General features: G+C 35.5%; 3 protein-coding genes and 1 pseudogene across 3 annotated transcripts; 2 read left to right on the forward strand and 2 right to left on the reverse strand.

The window, feature by feature from the left end:
• Window positions 1–1,243: 1,243 nt before the first annotated feature.
• LOC132599483 (CEN-like protein 2) lies at window positions 1,244–13,135 on the reverse strand. Its single transcript, XM_060312851.1, has 4 exons — window positions 12,935–13,135; window positions 12,220–12,281; window positions 2,380–2,420; window positions 1,244–1,464 (listed from the first exon to the last, which is right to left on the reverse strand). Exons 1-4 carry the CDS (start codon window positions 13,133–13,135, stop codon window positions 1,244–1,246), a joined length of 525 nt encoding a protein of 174 aa, XP_060168834.1.
• Window positions 5,024–6,448, forward strand: LOC132599482 (uncharacterized). The gene is made up of 3 exons (XM_060312850.1): window positions 5,024–5,204; window positions 5,294–5,824; window positions 5,926–6,448. Exons 1-3 carry the CDS (start codon window positions 5,052–5,054, stop codon window positions 6,052–6,054), a joined length of 813 nt encoding a protein of 270 aa, XP_060168833.1. The 5' UTR covers window positions 5,024–5,051; the 3' UTR covers window positions 6,055–6,448.
• A 1,538-nt stretch (window positions 13,136–14,673) lies between the features above and the next one.
• On the forward strand, window positions 14,674–14,828 carry LOC132600899 (U2 spliceosomal RNA; annotated as a pseudogene).
• A 1,263-nt stretch (window positions 14,829–16,091) lies between these two features.
• Window positions 16,092–16,741, reverse strand: LOC132600320 (uncharacterized). Its single transcript, XM_060313386.1, has 2 exons — window positions 16,550–16,741; window positions 16,092–16,397 (listed from the first exon to the last, which is right to left on the reverse strand). Exons 1-2 carry the CDS (start codon window positions 16,739–16,741, stop codon window positions 16,092–16,094), a joined length of 498 nt encoding a protein of 165 aa, XP_060169369.1.
• Between the last annotated feature and the right edge of the window lie 3,577 nt (window positions 16,742–20,318).

Below are 20,318 nucleotides of genomic sequence, written 5' to 3' on the forward strand. Positions count from 1 at the left end.
TATATATATATATATATATATATATATATCGACTTGTGAGTAGCAATCGAGTAGGTCACAGACACGTTACTTGATAAGACCATGAAGAAAGAGATAGTGTTTTAGATGGAGGCAACCTAGGTCTTTGCTATCACATGGCTTGATAAACTTCATGAGAGTCCGAAGTTTATCCTAGATAATTCTTGCAAGGACTCCTAGATTCTGTTCGATCAACTTGTGATTAGCAATCGAGTAGGTCATAGACACGTTACTGGATAAGACCCAAGAAGAAAGAGATAGTGTTTTAGATGGAGGCAACCTAGGTCTTTGCTATCACATGGCTTGATAAACTTCATGAGAGTCCGAAGTTTATCCTAGATAATTCTTGCAAGGACTCCTAGATTCTGTTCGCTAAGTTCGTAGCTTGAAATTACTTGAATCCAAGAGCCCGTCACCTCTGGACTCTGGGTGGAACATGTATCAGTTGACCTGATTCCCTGGTTCATTCATTTAGTCAATCATCAAAACATGCAAGTCTAACAGATATGACGTGCGCTACATGTCTCTCTCCCTCTTCTATCCTTTTTGTGCCCTATAATATTATCAAGAGTCTGCCTTATATTTCCAACGTTAACTCCAACAACGTTTTAGTTTTGCAGATTTTGCTCATGTATTAGTATGAGAGTACACAATAGCTCTTCCAACCCTTGCTAGATCTAAAGTAGGTGGAGCCAGGGGAGTGGTCCGAAATTTGGACGGAATACGGAAGGAAGGTTTTGCTTCTCATGCATTGACGCAATCGGCATTCCACGCTGAAATCAATGTTCTCTTGAAAGGCCTTGAACTGACCTTCACAAAAAATCTAGAGATAATGGTCAAAAACACACTTGAAGTATCAATTTTTTGTAAGTTTTCTATTTGAACTATCAGATATTTGTGTTTTCTACCTGAACTATCATGATCAACTATATATTTATCAAAACACTTAAATTGGGATGGAGGGAGTATTCTTTATGAAACAGACTAAATTAAAAATAAGACAAAAATTTGAAATAGAGAATGTACAATTTATGAGTTCAAACATAAATAAGAATTACTATGATATTACATGCCGCTATATGATTATGTAACTACAATATATATTCTTTTGAAGTAAGTTATTCAACGTGTGAAAACCACCCCAAAAAGTCTTACTTTTTTGCATAACAATTACATATTTTGCATAACAATTACATATTCCACTTGAATGAATTCTGATTTTTCATCAGCGCCTTCTGGCTGCTGTTTCCCTCTGGCAGTTGAAGAACACCGCCGCGACTGGAAAGCCAAGCTCGTTTTCTTCTGCGAATTTTCGGGTGTTAAATCGGTTCCTGCTGGATAGTGATGCATTCACTGTTTCTCTCTTCTTCTGCTTGAAGAGAAGAAACACGAACCTATGGATTCCAATATTTGGCATTGGCATTTCATACCCCACTGCTTCTTTTCCTGATATAAACATTTCGACAGATAAGCAGAGACAAAATTTGAAGTTTATAAATTTTGAATTTGTCACCAAATTTATATTTTGTTTTAGTTACTGGTTCACAAATTGATATTTATAAATATTTAATAAGTTTCATAGAAATATAGGGCTTAAGCAAAAGTCATTGGATTCGTCCGAACTCGTAGCTGATATTGTAGCACTGCACCCTACTATTAGCACCAATAATTTTTATACTATCATGCCATTTTAAAAATAATTACATGTAACTATCCATAAGAAAATGTTTTGAATAATGGATACTATTTCATGTGCGGTATTCTTCGGTGGATACCCGCATTGAGTGTTTCACCAAATGAATGCAACTTACCATAATTAAGGGATTTAATTAATGAAGTAAATAAATATTACTAAACCATGATTAAGTAGTAGTTTTGTATGTTCAAACACATTATGCATTCATTGATCTGGTGTAAATAAGTTTTCTTTTGTGAAGTTCTTAATACTTCCTTCGTTCTAGTTCCTATGGCAACAATTCCGTCTTAGTCCGTTGAAAAAAATGATAATATTGTAAATTTGGAAACATTTTAGCTTAAACTTTTTTGGCTACCCTTAGTGAAAAACTTTTATAGCCGCACAAATCCAATGAAATGTTTAAGATCACAAGTTCCAAAAGTATTATAGTCACACAAATGTTATGACATATTTATAATGACAAGTATTAGAAGTCTCTCTCTTTCTTAAAGTTCATACTTATTCAAACATAGTTACATAAATTAGAACAGAGAGAATAACTAAATTTCATTTAAGAAAATAATTTAATACTAATGAGATCTCTCCAAATACCTTTATATAAACATCACATAATGGAATATATTAATTAGGCAGAAAGAATTAAAAAATAGAGTAGTCTTCCGTACCAAATGAGGAATCTGTGGTGCCTGGAATGTCTGTGACTACCCTGTCAATATAATAGCGTCCTTTAGTACGAATCCGCGACTTAAGTAGCACAAAAAATAAAAAGTTGAACCAAACTAATACAAAAAAAAAAAAAAAACATAAGTAGTATTCACGCACGAAATTCGTGCGTGAAAGGACCAAACTGCAAAATTGCAGATGAGGCCTTTCACGCACGAAATTCGTGCGTGAATGGGTCAACATATATTGACCCCATCTTCCCCACCAGCGACTGCTCCCTTCCCCACCCCCATTAAACCCCGTTCCAGTGGTCCCACCCCCCTTAAATTTATAATTTCGTGTTATTTTTCAATCCAAAACTCAATATTCTTGGTATATTGAAGTGTAGGAACAAGTTTCTAAGGTTGGATTTCGGAATAGAGCGGCGTATAACATATTTCAAAAACTCAAAAAAAAGCTTCAATCTAGGTATTTCACTATGAATTTTCTATTACATTGTTAAATATATTATTATCCTAAGCATGATCATTGTATAACTGTGGTGCATTATCCTTTTTTTTTTTTTTTTTTTTTTTTTTTTTTTGCGTTTTTGGGCAGTCCGTGCACTGTTGGGACTGCCCATTTTTTCATTTTTTTTATTTGTTTATCTATTGTTAATTAGTTAATTATTTATTGCTTGTTTATTTAGTATTTGTTAATTGTTGGATTAGCGACTTAAGTATTTGTTAATTGTTGGATTAGCGACTTAAGTATTTATTAATTGTTAGACTGGCTAATTATTTATTTTGTTTTTGTTAAGCCAATTGTTTATTTGTTAATAATTTGTTAATTGTTTCATTAGTTAATTAATTGTTTATTTGTTAAATATACGATAATAATTTATTAATTTTTTGATTAGTTACTTAATTGTTTATTTATTAAATATGTGATAATAACTTGTTAATTATTTGATTAGTTAGTTATTTGTTTATTTATTAATTATTTATACTAATTGTATGCTAACTAATTGTTAATTATTTGACTTATCTTTATATTTTAGGAATGAAAACCGTTAGTTTAGGATTCTTAACCCGTAGCTTAGGATTGAAAACCCTTAATATAATTTTCTATAAAAGATTACATAACTAATATTACTTGTTAATGATTTATTTAAAATACGTAAAACAGATGGGTCACCACAATCTTTAATAAAATATTCGATAAAAGATTACATAACTAATACTAATACTACTTGTTAATGATTTATTTAAAATGCGTAAAATAGATGGATCACCACCCTCTTGATCCGGGGCCTTTCGACCGAGAGTTACTGTATCTTCAGCCCGAGCATAGGTCGCAACATATATGGACATCCGACCTGCAGCCTGAGTCTCAGGTCCGTACCCGGTTAGGGGACTCAGCATGGGAGATCTTAGCTGCTTGCCCACCACATCCTCGTATCCTGGATATACTACGTCGGGGCGGTATCTACCGGTGCGTCGAAGTTGGTCGGGTACAGCACGATAGGTCGCTAGTGACGGCATTGATTGAGAGGTGGCGACCGGAGACGCACACATTTCATCTCTGCACCGGTGAGGCTACCATTACCCTTCAGGATGTGGAGGTCATTTATGGGCTACAGGTTGATGGACGCCCATTGTATATTGAGGAGCCTCCTGTGCTGCCGCCTTACCGGGGTGAGTTGATTAGGCTCACCGGTTTCGCGGCTCTGGATGGTCATATTTCCGGCCAGAGTCGGCTTTTGTTGTCGGCCCTTTACGCTCACTTGCGCCTCACAGATATGCAGCATCTGATTGGAGAGGACACGCCTCAGGCTGATGTTGATCGACGTGCGCGTCTATACCTACTCATCATATTCGGGGCCATCCTATTTCCGAACACTTCGGGTTCGCATATGAGCTTGAGGTATCTTCGGTATATCGACGATCTCGCCGAGATAGGATGTTATAGTTGGGGCGCTGCTGTGCTGGGCTACATGTATCGAGGATTATGCCGATGTTCTATGGGCACGAGGGTAGAGGTCCCTGCATTTTTCTCGCTTCTTCAGGTAATATATTTAAGTGTGTGTTTATACACAAAATATATTTATTTAAAACGACGGCTGATAATTTTTTTTTTAATTGACTATATTAGATATGGGTGTGGACTAGGTTGAGACCTTTTCAGCCCATACCAGCTGACCCTCCCGCTGACTATCTTACTGTCCCGATGCCATACGCGCGGAGATGATCGCGAGGCGTACGCCGACGTGTGGAGACGCACCACAGCCTTCTCCCGTTTAGGGATCCGCTAGACCGCATGACGGCGCAGACGGTATGTTCATATTTTGGATTCACACGCTAGACCACAAAACTACTATTTTAGTCTTTTGTTGTTAACTAGTTCAATTCTTTTTACAGGCTTTTATATGGATGCCGTATGATCATATTTTGGATGAGCTGCCGGCGTTTTGTAGGGCTGGTCAGCACATGTGGATGTTGCGGTGTCCATTGATACATATGGATATCGTTGAGTATCACGCGCCCGACCGCGTGTTACGGCAGTTTGGGTATGTACAGAATATACCCGTGGCTACGGTTTGAGAGCATGACCACTATGCGAGGGACGAGCGTGAGGCGTCGATGATGCATGGCGACTCCATATGCAGCAGCAGGTCCAGAGTTGGGATGTGAGGATGGCGAGCCTAGCGGTGGTCGGACATGACACTCCCATCCATGTGTACATGGAGTGGTACATGCAGATCACTCGCATCATTATTGGCAACCCCTCTAGGCGTCGTCCAGATGGCCTGGGATATGTAGCTCTCGCAGGAGCGTACGAGGCGCTGGTAAGTTTTATTAGTCTTAAACTTAAACCATTGTCTTATGTACTACTTTACAAATTTATTCAATTGTTAATATTGACAAACATATGCAGGTACGGACCGTTCAGACGATGCGCTATGAGAGCACTGCCCGTACGGAGTCCCCCGAGACGGCGGAGTACGCAGCACGGATGATTGAGCTTGCCGAGACTGGTATGAGACAGGCACATGACTTTGAGCATCTCCATGAGCGTGTTCCCCGTGCCCCACCTGGGGCAGCAGGTAGCCGTGGTCGCCGAGGAGCTGGTGGTCGTCGCAGAGGTGCTAGGGCTGGCAGAGGTGATGACGCTCCGTCGACAGATATCCCATCGACTTCTCATTCCCGGCCGTCGACTTCACAGACACCTCTGTATACGCCGGAACTTTTTTCAGGTTATGTGCCCTGGCCTTCACTTTCAGATCCACCAGTTCGTGATCCACAGGGTGAGCGGCCTGTTCGTGATCTACAGGGTGGCCTACATTTGCAGTTCGACGACTCCATGTTCGAGGACTTCGTGTTTGATGTGGCACCATCTGCATCTCCTGCTCCAGCGGCCGCTCAGGAGCCCTCTCACCAGGCATCTATGGAGGCCGTCGACACACAGGTTTGACTTTTACAATAAAGTGGAAATAATTTATTAATTATTTTTTATTTCAGTTCCGTTTTAGAATACATCAAATCCAAATTATTTATATATTATTTCAGGTTCATTGTTCTACGCCTGTGGGTCCACAAGAGCGACCCATCCAGGAGACTACCTCATATTCACCACCACACCTATCTCAGGAGCCTACTCAGGCGCCCGTTGACACACAGGTTCTATTAAATAAATAACGTTAATGTATTCAATATAAATAATAAATGGTACTAATTATTATATACTTTTCAGGTTCATCCTTCGGCACCTGAGGTGGCGACTCCCGACGAGGTAGAGTTCGAGATACCAGACCTAACTCAGCCTGAGGTTCTGAGTGTGCCAGCGGGACAAGATCCTAAGAAGAAGCACGTTCTAGTCAAGGGAGCACGTGCCAGGCAAAGAGATGATGATCATGACTTGGAGCGCCCTGTTATTAAGAGGAAAAAAGGCGATGGAGACGATGACGAGGGCGGTGGGGATGGTATGAGCCTTAGGCCTAGGGATAGTCTCCGGCATACTACATGTGGGACCCATCCTCGATAGTGTATATACATTAGTGTTGTAAAATTTATCGTAAATAACATATTTTTTTTTGCATATTTAGTCTTTATTATTGTTTCATATCGTAAATTGAAAGTGCAGCAACTACCACATAAACCCTAAAATCTGTGCGTGAAATGACGTTATGCCCTTTCACGCACAAATTTTGTGCGTGAAAGTGGAAAATGTATTTTACCCTTTCACGCACAGAATCTGTGCGTGAAAGTGCACCATAAACCCTAAAATCTGTGCGTGAAAGTGGAAAAATATATTTAACCCTTTCACGCACAGATTTTGTGCGTGCCTAATTTAAGCATATTTCCCCCTTTCACGCACAAATTTTGTGCGTGAAAGTGCACCATAAACCCTAAAATCTGTGCGTGAAAGTGGAAAAATATATTTTACCCTTTCACGCACAGATTTTGTGCGTGAAAGTGCACCACATTACCCATAACATTTCAGGAATCTATGACACATAAAGGCTTGATTTGACAATACGTTGCTGCAATATTTGACCGTTTTGTATTGCGCACCATTTTAATGCGCACTATAAGTATTGATTTGATATTTGACCGTTTTGTATTGCGCACCATTTTAATGCGCACTATAAGTATTGATTTGACAACATTTCAGGAATCTATGACACATAAAGGCTTGATTTGACAATACGTTGCTGCAATATTTGACCGTTTTGTATTGCGCACCATTTTAATGCGCACTATAAGTATTGATTTGACAACACACCACGCATGACGATTTCAGGAATCTATTTAACTTGAAGGCTTGACGAGTGAAAAACTCATCAATTGCATAAGTGTAAGTCTTACAAGTCATAAAAAAAAATCAAACTTCATTGAAAAAATGTCTCAAAATGCTTCACGTGTTAAGGTTTCACTATTTTGGGATGGAGATATCATCGAGGACAATTACTCCATTCGTTATAGTACCAAACCAAAAGCCCATGTTAAATTTCCAACAAATTTAGATTATGAAACACTAGTCATGTACATGCACGAAAGAATGAAAACTACACCCACTGAGTTTGGAATCTCAATAACTGGCAGATATCCACAAACAATATCAAACGGTGTAGTGCGTTATGACATGCACAATATCAACGATGATGAATCTTTGAGTGATTATTTGGGATCGCCGGAAGAATATCGTGATTTAGTATTCATTAATGTTCTTGAGATGTATGTTGAAAAGATACCTCGGGAAGAAATCCCTCAAGTCCAGCCTATTCATGGTAACACATATGGGGACTTTAATTCCTATGGAGACATTTTGAGTGGTCAAGTGCCGTTGGAAAATCTAAGCCAGCAATTTAATCAAGCTTACAACGAAAATTGGTAAATATGAGTTTTTTATATTATTATTACGTGTAGTAGCATGTGTTTGTTGTATAAATTGGTAATAACCAGTTTTTCAAATCTTTATAGGAACTATTCTCAAAACTCACCAGTGGTACCAAATATGGGTGTTGGTCAATCCTCTCAGTTCGGTGGAGTTGATCATTCTCCACACCATGACAGTGCTTATGAACGACAGTAAGTTCATCACCTTGATATTAATTTATCTATATATATGTATGAAGTTGGTATTTAAAATATGTTACTTTTCGTGTAGGAGGATGAATGCACTTGATAATGAAGATTTTCCTAATTATTATGAGTCATCATCAAGTGATGTCGATGAACTAGCTAATAATGCAGAGGTAACCGATGATGATGATGATGTTCAAGTTGGTATGACCAACAATATTCCTCAAAGCCAAAACCAACAAGAACCAATGCACCACCACGTACCACCATCGATGGCTGAAAACCCAACTTCTGAAAGCCCAATTCAGTGGCATTCTAACAATATCCCTTATCTTGACAGCCTGCAGGGTCGTGATGATGCATTTGTCTTCACAAGAGAAGATGATGATAGTCGCCAAAAAACCTGGATTGAACCAAAAGATCTCAACAAAGATCGATGCTACCTTGCAAAGGGAATGTTGTTCGCATCCAAAAAGGCGTTGCAACGGGCTATCAAAATTTATTGTTTTAAGGACATGAGGGAGTTTAAGGTTGATCTTTCAACCTCAAAGATATGGAGACTAGTTTGTAAACGACGGTATCAAGGCTGTGAGTGGTTGCTTCGGGGAATTGTTAAGCCTGATGGTATGTGGGCTATCACAAAATTCCGCGAAAGACACACTTGTGATATGGAAGAAAATCGAGCAGATCATTATAATTTAGATACAAACATGATTGCTCAAGTATTACTTAAGGACATTGCCGAAACACCAAGGTAACTTATCCTACCTAGTACATCATATGTCTTATATCGATTAAAAGATCAATTACTAAATGTTGTTTGTTTAAACTTGTGCAGGATCCCCATCAAAGATTGTATTCGAAACGTTCAAACCATATATAGAAAAACTATAAGCAACAGAAAGGGATTTCTCGGGCGTAGACGCGCTTTTGAGATGGTCTTTGGAAATTGGCATACTTCTTTTCAATCGCTGCCAAGGTATATGGCAGCTCTACAACATTTTAATAATGGTACTGTTGTAGAGTGGCGGCTTATAGAGGGTAAAATCTTCAACTTCGTATTTTGGACATTCAAACCATGCATTGATGGTTTTGCTCACTGCCGACCAGTGATATCCATAGATGGTACGCATGTATATGGTGCCTACGACATCAAGCTCCTAATTGCAATAGGAATGGATGCCAATGGGTCAATATTTCCTCTTGCTTTCGCAATTGCCGCTAACGAGAGCAACGACACATGGGGGATCTTTTTGACCCATTTGAAAACTCATGTTATTAAGGATCGTACCGGCATATGCGTGTTGTCTGATCGTCATAAAGGCATATTGCACAATATGGCTAATTTACCAGGGTGGCAGCCTCCCTTTGTTTACCATCGCTATTGTTTAAGGCACTTGAAGGCAAATTTGCAATCAACGTTTCACAATGGCACTCTAAACAAATTGATGTGGGGGGCTGCGATGGAGCATCAACAACGAAAATGGGCTGCAAAAATGGATCTGATCAGGGCAGTGAGTGAACCCGCATATATTTGGTTGATAAAGCTCGAAGTTGAAAAATGAACGCTTCATGCTGATGGAGGCAAAAGATGGGGCATGCTCACAACAAACAGCTCAGAATCTTTCAATGGCTTGCTGAAATCAGCTCGAGGACTACCTGTCACCGCAATGGTGAGAATGACTTTCAAGAAGGTTGTGGAGCGATTTGTTGTTAGGACAAGACAAGCTAGAGCGATATTAGCCGACGGCGGGACATGGATGCCAAAGCCCTTCAAAATTATGGAGCATTATAGAAAAAAATGTGAGCACCACCAAATGACCGAGTATGACTCAATTCGACATGTCTACGAAGTTAGGACGGGTTATCACAACGGTAAGGGTGGCAACGTGCATAACGTTTATGAGGCAACAAGAACGTGCACTTGTGGTAAGTGGCAAACGTATCACATGCCGTGTTCTCATGCTGTCAAGTGCTTCGAGAGAATGAGAAAAACGGTAACAAGTTATGTGGCGGGGGAATACAAGGTCCACAATTACCTTAGAGCATATTCCGGTCAATTCCACCCACTTGGTAATGAAGCTTATTGGCCAAACGAGCCGTTTTCGATGGTTGCTAACAAGGATTACATCAGGAAATTGGGCATTAACTCACGAAGTCGTAGACCCAATCAAATGGATGTTAGTGAAAGAACTTATTCTCGCAAGTGCTCTACCTGTAAGCAATATGGCCATGACAAGCGTTCCTGTGGGCAACAAGACCGTGGTAGTACAAACACCTCTCGAAGTAATAGAGTCTCTAGAACTTGAAAATTGTATTATTATTGTATTACTTTGAATTAGTATTGTAATTAGATGGAATGAATTATTTTTAAATTAGTATAAACCTCTCGTATTGGATGAATTATTATTAAATCAAATATTTATATTTGAACATTCAAATATAATAAAACACTTAAATCAAAACCCTATAAATAGACAAGTTTCAAAACTTACTTCGGGGCACCTTAGAACCCCTAAAACGGTTATCCAAACGTTTAGGTGGACTTGATGTAATGAGCCGACATTATTGTACGCAAAAAAAGATATTAAGTTTTATATAAAATATTGATATTTTGGGATTTTGAAACATGACTAATCTTTGCCCAAAGTATGGAAAAAAATGTGATTTGAAAGGTAAGACCAAAAAAAAAAAAAACTGTGCTGCTTCACACATGAAATTAGTGCGTGAAAGGAGTATATGGTATTATTGCAAGTTGATCCTTTAAAACGGTCAAATAATGCTCCATTCACGGACTAAATTCATGCGTGAAAGGCAAAATGGTTTCACGCATGAAATTAGTGCGTGAAAGGAGTATATCCTATTACATTTCATGCGTGAAAGGAGTATATGGTATTATTGCAAGTTGGTCCTTTAACGCATGAATTTTGTGCGTGAAAGGGTCAAGCCGCATTTTTGCAGTTTGGTCCTTTCACGCACGAATTTCGTGCGTGAATACTACTTATGTTTATTTTTATTTTTTATACTAGTTTGGTTCAACTTTTTATTTTTTGTGCTACTTAAGTCGCGGATTCCCTTTAGTACAGGGGTCAAATATACCTTTTTTTATATTTTTTGTCCAAATATACCCTTATTGTTATACTTTGGGCACAAATATACCCTCCACCGTTAAAGTTGACCAAAGTAAACATGTGGCATTGGCATTTGGTGAGGTGGACGCCACGTGGCATGCCACCTCACACCTCCAACCCACATCTTCACTACTACAAACTATCTTCACCATCTCCGCCGATGCTATCACCCATCTCCGCCATACAATGGCAACCAAATAAGCTACTGTATAATTTTCAGTTAAATTTTAAAATCAATAAAATATCATTTTTTAAGTTAAAAGCATCAAAAAGACTTGTTAAAATTATCTTTTTGACTATTCAACACGAAAAAGAACAACTAGTATTTTCAATTTTAAAATAATACACTAATAGCAACGTTCTTTTGGGAATAACACGAATATTAGCTGTAAATTGTTGGCTACTCAATTAAGTACTCCATTTTCTCTGTTCAACGGTTTACTAGTAATATTCGCTGTACCAAAAGTTTGTTCTTTTTTCTCTCTTTTTAAGAACAGTCGAGTTTAATGTATAATAATAGAAAATTGAACGGACAAAAGAAATGGGTTAACAGCGGCACCGGCGGTTGTTATTGTATGGCTGAGATTGTGAAGATAGTGTGTGGTAGTGAAGATGTGGGTTGGGGGTGTGAGGTGGCATGCCACGTGGTGTCCACCTCACCAAAATGTCAATGTCACATGTTCACTTTGGTCAACTTTAACAATGGAAGGGCATATTTGTGCCCAAAGTATAACGATAAGGGTATATTTGAACCAAAAGTATAACGAGGGGTATATTTAACCCTTTTTCAATAGTACAGGGGTATATTTGATCCTTTTCCGTTCTCTATTTTACGATTTAAAAGAAATGTCACAATGTTCTTTTTAATAAATTTTTATTTCCAACGTTTCCATTTTATCCCGGACATACTTTTTTTATAAGAATGATATGAAGTTTAAGAAGATATGAAAGAAAACTTTTGAAACTTGTAGCTTTAAATATTCCATAATATTTGTATAACTGTAAAAATTTTCCATTAAATATAAAGTAAGAACTTTAAGCTAAACTGTTTCTAAATATAAAAAGTTACTATTCTTTTTAGAAAGGAAAAACATTGCTACATAAAGTGGATACCAATGTAATAGTAACCAAGGCATATGATACATACCAGTGTAAATGCTCCCTTAGATATGGATCACTAGGACCAGGAACATCAGGGTCAGTCATGATCTATCAATTATTAATTTGATTAAAAAAAGTTTAGAACATGATACAAGAAGTGAGAATAGTGGTCAAAAAAACAAACAAGAAGACCATCAAAAGATGTTGTGGCTGCATGGTAAGTATCCTCTATCCCTAATTAGAAATTTCGAGTTCAAGCTTTGAAAATGTAGTCGTCTTGAATACGAAAGCCTTCAAAGGGGATTTTTCGGTGTGAATCCGAATTAGTCGGACCTCAAACACTATTAAAAAACACGAATTTTAGAAGGAACCGTTGAAAACTAGCTCGTTCGAACGTTTATGACGGACTTCCTTCGGACGTTCCATATTTTTGATGGCGCTTCGACGAAAATATCCGTAAAAAATTCGCATTTTTCTAGTAGCAAAAATGAGTATCTAACACGGGATGACCGAAAAAAAAAAAAGAGGTCACCTAAGGTTGTTGTGGGATGCATGGTAAGCCCTCCATCCTTATAAATTAGAGGTATCGAGTTCAAATCCTGAAACAATGTCGCCTTTAGCAGGAGTATCCCAAAGCAGGCTTATCCCGATGCGAATCTAGATTAATCTAAACTCAAAACGAGTACCAAAACTAAATGGAAAATAGAAAAAACAACAAGGGAAGAAAACAAATTTAAAAGACAATAATAAGTGTAAATTACCAGTGTAAAGAATGATCTCATGTCACCTTCAGGAACTTCAACCCTAGGTTTAGAGGTGACAGAGGATGGAAAGAGCTCATGCCCATTATAGACATGCTTGTTGGAGCTATAAATAACAGACATCTTAACAGTTGGGGAGAAGTTATCAACAACATCACCAACCACCCCACCAATCACAAGGGGATCTGTCGTTCTTGCCATAATGAAGAAGAAAAAATGGCAAAAATATAGAATGAAAGATCTCACTACTAATAGTGACTCTTGTAAGTTCGTTTTCTTGCTGGATTTTTTTGTGGAGCAAAGAACTGCGAAACCTATATTTATATATCTTATAGCTTGTTGAGATTATTCTAAGTGTCAGAAATGGATTAAAATATCGCACTCAGCTCCGTTTTATGTTGCATATATATTTTCTTTTTAGCCCGTCTAAAAAAGAAATTAAATGTCATATTTCCTTATTTAAAAATAATTTTACTTTAAACTTCTTATTTTTTACTTTAATGAGATAATTTATAATTACATAAGTATCCATTACTTGTTTTAGACTCCAAGCTTAAAATTTCGTGTTCAGTCAAATATTAGCATTGAGACAGAAAAAGAAGAATATATATCTATCTATATATAAAGCTGGGAAACAAAGAAAAGAGAGGAGGGATAAAGGTTGTTCTTTTCCTATAAGCTCAACGTGTTAAAGTCATTGTTTAACTTAGGAAGCTAGAGAAAGTCATTGTTTATCCTAGGAAGCTAGAGAAGTTTTAGAACGAGGGATAAAGACGATTTGACAGGTTAATGAACCCCAACCACAAATACACTCTGTGTATGCAATTTTCCAACATATATACATATAAATTACTACCATTTTATTTTAGGGATTTTTACGGAACTCTATGTAAATTAGGGCAAAATAATTACCTGTTTTAGCCCACTTTTAATTTTTTACCCGAGTTAGCCACAAAGTTGGCCCGGCGGTGATCAGACCCATCAGTTAATTTTTGTTTGTTCAGTCTTGTTTTTGGGTTGCTTTGCAACAATTTGAACACTCCAGTAATTGAATGGATGCAAACCCATATGTTTGATTTTGTTCATTTCTTCTCAGTTTCTGTATTTGTTTGCTTCATTGATTCTCAGGTTAAAAAATATCAAAACTCAAGCACTTTTCATACGCATGTATAAACCCCTCTTATATATACATACCTTTTGTATAAGTTTGTATAATATTGTATAGCAATGTAGAAGTATGTATAAATACCTCTTATACACCATTATACACTTTTATACAAGGTTGATACATTGACTACCTCTTAGGTGTATAAAGCTGCATATTACTGTATATTGTTGTATAGAGTGAAAAATTGGCTATGCGAACGTAAATTAAAAATATGGCTACGTGAATGTAATTTCTCACGCTGGATTGTATATTATTGAAATTTCCCCTTTATTTTATACCGTATGACACTATATGATTAGTGACAAGACTTTAGGATATTTTTTTTTAATGTGATCTTAAATATGTAATGATATTTTCGTGACTATAAAGCACGTGTCATTAAATGTAAAATCAAAAATTTCATCTTAAAGAAATTCTAAATATAAAAATGCATGTCTCCTTTTAAAAACCAAAAAGTATTATATAAAACGAAAATGAGTGTATTTGTTATTGTAGCATACATGAACTTTTAATAGAACTTGCTTTTTGATTTAAATTCTTTAGTCATCGAAATATTAATAAGAGGAGATTTATATCTTTCTTGGCCTTTTAGCTAATGTCAAGTAATATCTGTTCTTATCAATTCAATATTTTAGATGTGACCTATCGGTTTACAAGATATTAACTCTATTATTTAGGGGAAGCAACCTGAGCTTTGGCGCTGTCGACCCCATTTCAAGACTATAAGATAACAAATAAAAATAAAATAAGAAGAGACTATAATGAGGAAAAAGATTCAAAATATAAGAAGGAATAAAGAAAAGAAAGTGCTCCTAAAATTATATTAGCAGGAGTTGCACTATCTCTTATTTAGAAAAATAAGTTTATGGAATCTGTAGATATTTGTTAGGCTATATTCTGAAGCTACCAAAGTTTTAAAGCCTTTCACATTTAAGGTACGAAATGTCATGAACTTCCTATAAGAGGGTTTTGTTTTTGAGTTATTGATGTAATGGTAAAAATGATATTTAACTTGCTATATGTTATAAGTTAAAATTTATTGATAGTGTAAGAATATTTACAAAATCAGTATATTAACTTAAATCCTTTATTTTTCTTCTATTAGAACCTTATCAATCAAATATTATGATTTCTCTAATAGAGACGCAGATCTAGAGTTTTAAGTTAATGAGTTTTGAATTGTTGGACAAAATAACAATTGAGTTTGAGAGAGATTAAATTCCTTATCACATTACAAAATATGAGTCAAAGCTACTAAATTCTGTCTAACTTGTAACTTCAATGGTAGATTCGCCCCGAAAGCCCGAGGGTATAAACGGACTCCACCCACAAAGCCCACCAAATAAAAAGATGGTGGAAAAGGTCATGTAAAAACAGGGAACTTGCAGCTTGAACTGGTAATAAATGAAAGTTGGACATTCCTTTATAGAAACCTGAGTTCCACTTCAGGTTTTCTAGATATTCCTTCCTGGAAGAGCTGACTTGTTTTGCTGCTTCCATTCCCCTCATGCTTCTCTTTTTTCCATCTTTCTTTTCTCTTATTGTATTGCCGCCTTTTCTTTAGTGCTCATTTTGTTAATCTTCTTTTCCATTTGGGATGAATCTTGAGAAATAATTTCACGTACGAATGATCACTTATAATTTTTGTTTTATTGCATACAAGGTTATTAAACTGTTTGTTGTGATAAGAAAATACTCAATTTTGTATAAATATCACATAAAGTCAGTAAACAATATTTTTAAACCACGAATCATTCACTTTTTTTTTTTGGTAAGTTAGACTTTCCATTAATCTACATAGACAACAGTTACAAAAGGAACAAACAATATATATATTGGATCAAAGGTCACTAGCAGGTAACTAGAACTGGAGCTTGTTGAAATACATCTGCAGTTTGGACCTGGCTCTAACAGTGCAGGTGTAGGCAATTTGTTTGGCTATTGGCTTCCAGGTGGTACTCCTACCTTCAAATACTCTAGAGTTTCTCTCTATCCACAAAGCATGAACACATTCAGCAAACACGCACTTAAAGCTTGTGTAGAACTGGATTTCCCCTTAGCACTCTGTACAACCCATCTTAAATAAGCATCCCATGAGACAAAGTTCTGGACTGGTTGGCCAAGCCAGTGAAGCAATTTGTTCCATAGCTGTTTCGCATAAGGACACTGAACAAAGAGATGTTCCAGTGTTTCATCTTGCAACTGGCATAAAGAGCAAGTAGGGTTAACTTGAATTCCCCATTTAGCTAATTTTTCCACGCGAGTAACCTGCTCTGTAGATGTAACCACATTGGTCTGGCATCATTCTTGAATATCAAAGTCTTCCAGTGTACCCTTGGCAATAGAGACAATAACTGAAGATAAATGCTTCTGATCACACTCTACTTGGATGATGGTGTTATCTGGACAAGTTGCAAAGTAGTGATTGCTTTTATAATCTGCCTTACCATCCATGAAGCCTGTTGGGGAATAATCATAGGTGTCATTTGCCTGCCTTTAATGTAGTATACATGTATCCACTTAATCCACAAGCTGTCATTTTTAAGAGTAAGATCCCAACATGCTTTTGCCATAGCTGCTCTATTCCACAGGTTGATATTAATGACATTTTGACCACATACTGACTTAGGCAGACACATCCTTTCCCATGACACAAGTGCCTTTTTTGTAATCACATTTGAGGCAGACCAAACATAACTTCTGCAGAAATTAAAGCATCAATGGTTTTGATAATATGTGAAGGAAGAAGAAACAGTTGGGCCCAATAAGCTTGCATACCAAACACTAAAGACTCTACCAATTCACTTTTCTTAACTATCATATAAATATCTCTTTTGTTTCCTTCTAAAGATTTTCTATAATATTTAGGTAAAGTTTAGTGATTTTCAGGTTTTTAGGTGCATGCATGCATTGCCCTACTCGCGCGCATGAGCATTGGCAGAATCATGATTTTCATTGAAGGGGTTCAAAATATGAAGAAGTGAGCAGACAAAGAAATCAAAGGGGGTTCAACATCCAAAATTTTGTTGCTAATCTTATTTAACGATAAATTAGTGACCGATTATCAAAATATATTAGCTACGAACTATTTAGCAATAGATTAACAACGAATTTCGTAACTAATCCCTATTTTTTTTTGTCCCCTGGCAACAAGCTAGCAATAAACCATCACGTAAGAATTTTATTCTACCACTATCTCATGCAAAATGGTTGAAGCACAAAATTCCACTAGAAATTTTAGAGATATATTCCATAATTATTATTATCGGGTTGGACCTCAAAAAGTACAACTTCAACTAATTAAGAATATTTTCTAAATGAAGGAATGGCGCCATAAATAACTAAATTCTTCTATTTTGAGACGACCCTCTTTCTTCCTTTCAGCCACACTGCAGATTTTTGAATATTGTTTTGCTCCACTATTTATTAGGTATGTAGGATAGAATAACAAAAATGATGTAATTGAGATTCCATGTACTGCATTTTATTTGATTATAATCTCCATATCCTAGGATAGGATTACACAGGTCTTATTTATATACCTAAACCACCACTTGTAATTAGAATATTCTGCTACGTATGTTGTAATATTTCCATATGGAGAAGAATACTGAAAACAAAAATGTCCGAACAAAGGAGACAATAAAAATGACAAAGATGGTAAATACTTCTATGGAATTTAATTTCAAGTGAAATTTAAAGGCAAAAGGATGAAATACGGTGGTATATGTTAAAGTATATGACCAACTAGCTAATTTAAAAATTTAATTTTGCAAGATAGGGGTATTAAAATGTGTCTTGTTTGGTCCATTTATGTAGAAAATATGTTATATTTATACTATTTTTTAGACTTCAAATATGGAGTTACAATAAAAGTTTTACATGGGTAATTAAACGATGTACGTAGCGGTTAATAATCTTGAAAATTTGTGAATATTCCTAACAAAGAAATCAAAAGTGTACATTCCAAGTAATTGAAGGTTAACTGTATTTAGTCAAATATTACAAGGATAAAAATTAATCTTTAACTAATAATTGAGGAACCAAAAGCTATTAACCCTAAATGATTTCTCAAAAAAAAAAAAAAACCCCATAAATGATATACTACTCATTACTTGATTTCTCTGCTTCCTTGCGGCAAATTTATACATATATATGTCAGCCTACTTTTGTTTTTTCTAGATAGATTTTTTTTATATAGTTTCTATAATATATATTTTTAGTTGAATTAATTTTTTTTTTCTAAAAATTAGTTTAATGCCTTTGATACAACAAATTTGAAAGTTGAATGACCATTCATAAGCCTTGCATCTTTTTATATATTTTTCATTGAAGGAAAGCTTGGCAGATTGACCAAGCTTTCAAAATTTTCTTATATGAAAAGTGCACAATTTTGTTAGAAGTGTTTTCCGGCAATGTATTTTAAAAAGTAGCAGCTACTGTTTGGCTAATTTAAAAAATATTATTATCACTACTGAAACAATTATTCGTGTGTGATGACAAGTGAGACTTTCTCAAGTGGTTGAACACCTCCATCATCAATCGATACGTCAAGGGTTTAAGTTACGCTGCTGATGGGGTGGGTGGGGAAGAAATTATTTGTTCTTGACCAATAATTTTAAACGCTTCTAGAAGAATACTAACTTTTTATAACTTTTAAAAAATAAATTTTGGCCCTACTTAAAATCACTTATTGAGTATCTTTTCTATGTACAAAACAACTGGAACCAACGAAAGCAAAAGCACCTATCCGAATCCGCTTTCAGAAATTGAGTATACTATATTATGAAAGGGCAAAATGCAAAAGAAAAAAAAAAAGACAAATTAAACGGGAAAAAGTGCCCTTTTGTGTTTAGAAATTACCCTTTTTAGATTGAGCAAAAAATTTTAATTAGTTAGACAGCCATTTTCCTTTGCATGATTGTTATGTTAGTGGACCACTAGGTGGAAAAAAGTAAGCAATGACATTTTTTTTTTGGGGGGAATATTTGGCACATCAAGTACTACTAATCTTCTTTCACTAAGAATGAACAATTGAGAAAACAATAGACTTTATTTAAGGTTGGAAATGTAACATTTAAAGTGGAATTTCGCAAAATACATCAAGTCATATTTCCCAAGGATAAGGTTTGTATTATATGGATTTTAAGGTATAGTATACTATAGTACATTAGTAACTTTCATCCTATTGGTTTCTATGGAACATAGCACTGTTAAGAGAAATCAAGAGTGCGTATTTCGATTGATTGATTGTAGGTTAGATATGCTTAATTATATATTATAAAAATTAAAATTAAAATTTGTTGACATCTCAAGTATTTTTTCAGGCCCAATTTATGTGGTACCTTTAATTTTCCTTGAGTCAATTTTAATCTTTGAAGCTAAATTAGATTATATCAACTTAATATTTTAAAACTAAAATTTGGATATTCAAAAACTATACAAAAATTTCAATAAGTTGCAGTTTTTTCAAGTCAATATTATAAAAAGTACAGTATAAAATGTAGATCAAATTTATATAGTTTGAATATTGAAAAAATGAAAAATGTTACATAAATTCGGATAGAGGGAGTTTAAAATCGCATTTTTTCTTTTTTACTCCCTTTGTTCCATATTAATTGTTACGTTTCTTGAAAGTCAATTTAACTAATTTTCGAAGCTAAAGTGGATTAGAATAATACAATATTTTAAATTACGATTTGGATATCTCAAAACTATACGAGAAACACTATAAATTGCAATATTTCTCATATCTATATAGTAAAAAAAATCTTAAAATATTAGTCAAAACTTATATAATTTAACTATTAAAAAAAGAAAATATGACAAATATTTTGAGACGACGAGAGTAATTTAGGTAAGGGGTAGCCTCGTGAAAATTTCACTCTCAGTTGGGACTAACATTAACAAATCAAGACAAACAATGCTGTCCTATCTTAAGACATTCTCATACTTCAAATACTTTCCTAGTACTACTACCATCAGGGCAGAGCTAAGTATGCTCCACAGTTCATTCGAGCCCCTTCGACAAAAAATTACATTATATGTATAAAGTTAAAATTATTTTTTAATATATATATAGTAAATATTAAACCCTAACTTTTTGTGTATTTATTCTTCATATTTTTAAATCCCTAATTAAAATTTTGTGTATTTATTCTTCATACTACTACTACTGTTTATCCTTGTGGGCTCTTCTTTTCCTCTTCAAGAACA

Source organism: Lycium barbarum, chromosome 6 (assembly GCF_019175385.1).
Source record: "Lycium barbarum isolate Lr01 chromosome 6, ASM1917538v2, whole genome shotgun sequence".
In the NCBI taxonomy this organism is placed as follows: domain Eukaryota; kingdom Viridiplantae; phylum Streptophyta; class Magnoliopsida; order Solanales; family Solanaceae; genus Lycium; species Lycium barbarum.

What these genes read in the sequence shown, in the direction of transcription:
- LOC132599482 (XM_060312850.1), top strand. Translation starts at nt 5,052, where the DNA reads ATGGCGAGCCTAGCGGTGGTCGGACATGACACTCCCATCCATGTGTAC. An exon ending in CAGGAGCGTACGAGGCGCTG is followed by an intron (nt 5,205 to 5,293) that starts GTAAGTTTTATT and finishes AAACATATGCAG; the next exon opens with GTACGGACCGTTCAGACGAT. An exon ending in TGGAGGCCGTCGACACACAG is followed by an intron (nt 5,825 to 5,925) that starts GTTTGACTTTTA and finishes ATATTATTTCAG; the next exon opens with GTTCATTGTTCTACGCCTGT.
- LOC132599483 (XM_060312851.1), bottom strand. Translation starts at nt 13,135, where the DNA reads ATGGCAAGAACGACAGATCCCCTTGTGATTGGTGGGGTGGTTGGTGAT. An exon ending in TGAGATCATTCTTTACACTG is followed by an intron (nt 12,282 to 12,934) that starts GTAATTTACACT and finishes AATAATTGATAG; the next exon opens with ATCATGACTGACCCTGATGT. An exon ending in CTAAGGGAGCATTTACACTG is followed by an intron (nt 2,421 to 12,219) that starts GTATGTATCATA and finishes TTATATTGACAG; the next exon opens with GGTAGTCACAGACATTCCAG.
- LOC132600320 (XM_060313386.1), bottom strand. Translation starts at nt 16,741, where the DNA reads ATGTGTCTGCCTAAGTCAGTATGTGGTCAAAATGTCATTAATATCAAC. An exon ending in CCCAACAGGCTTCATGGATG is followed by an intron (nt 16,398 to 16,549) that starts GTAAGGCAGATT and finishes GAATGATGCCAG; the next exon opens with ACCAATGTGGTTACATCTAC.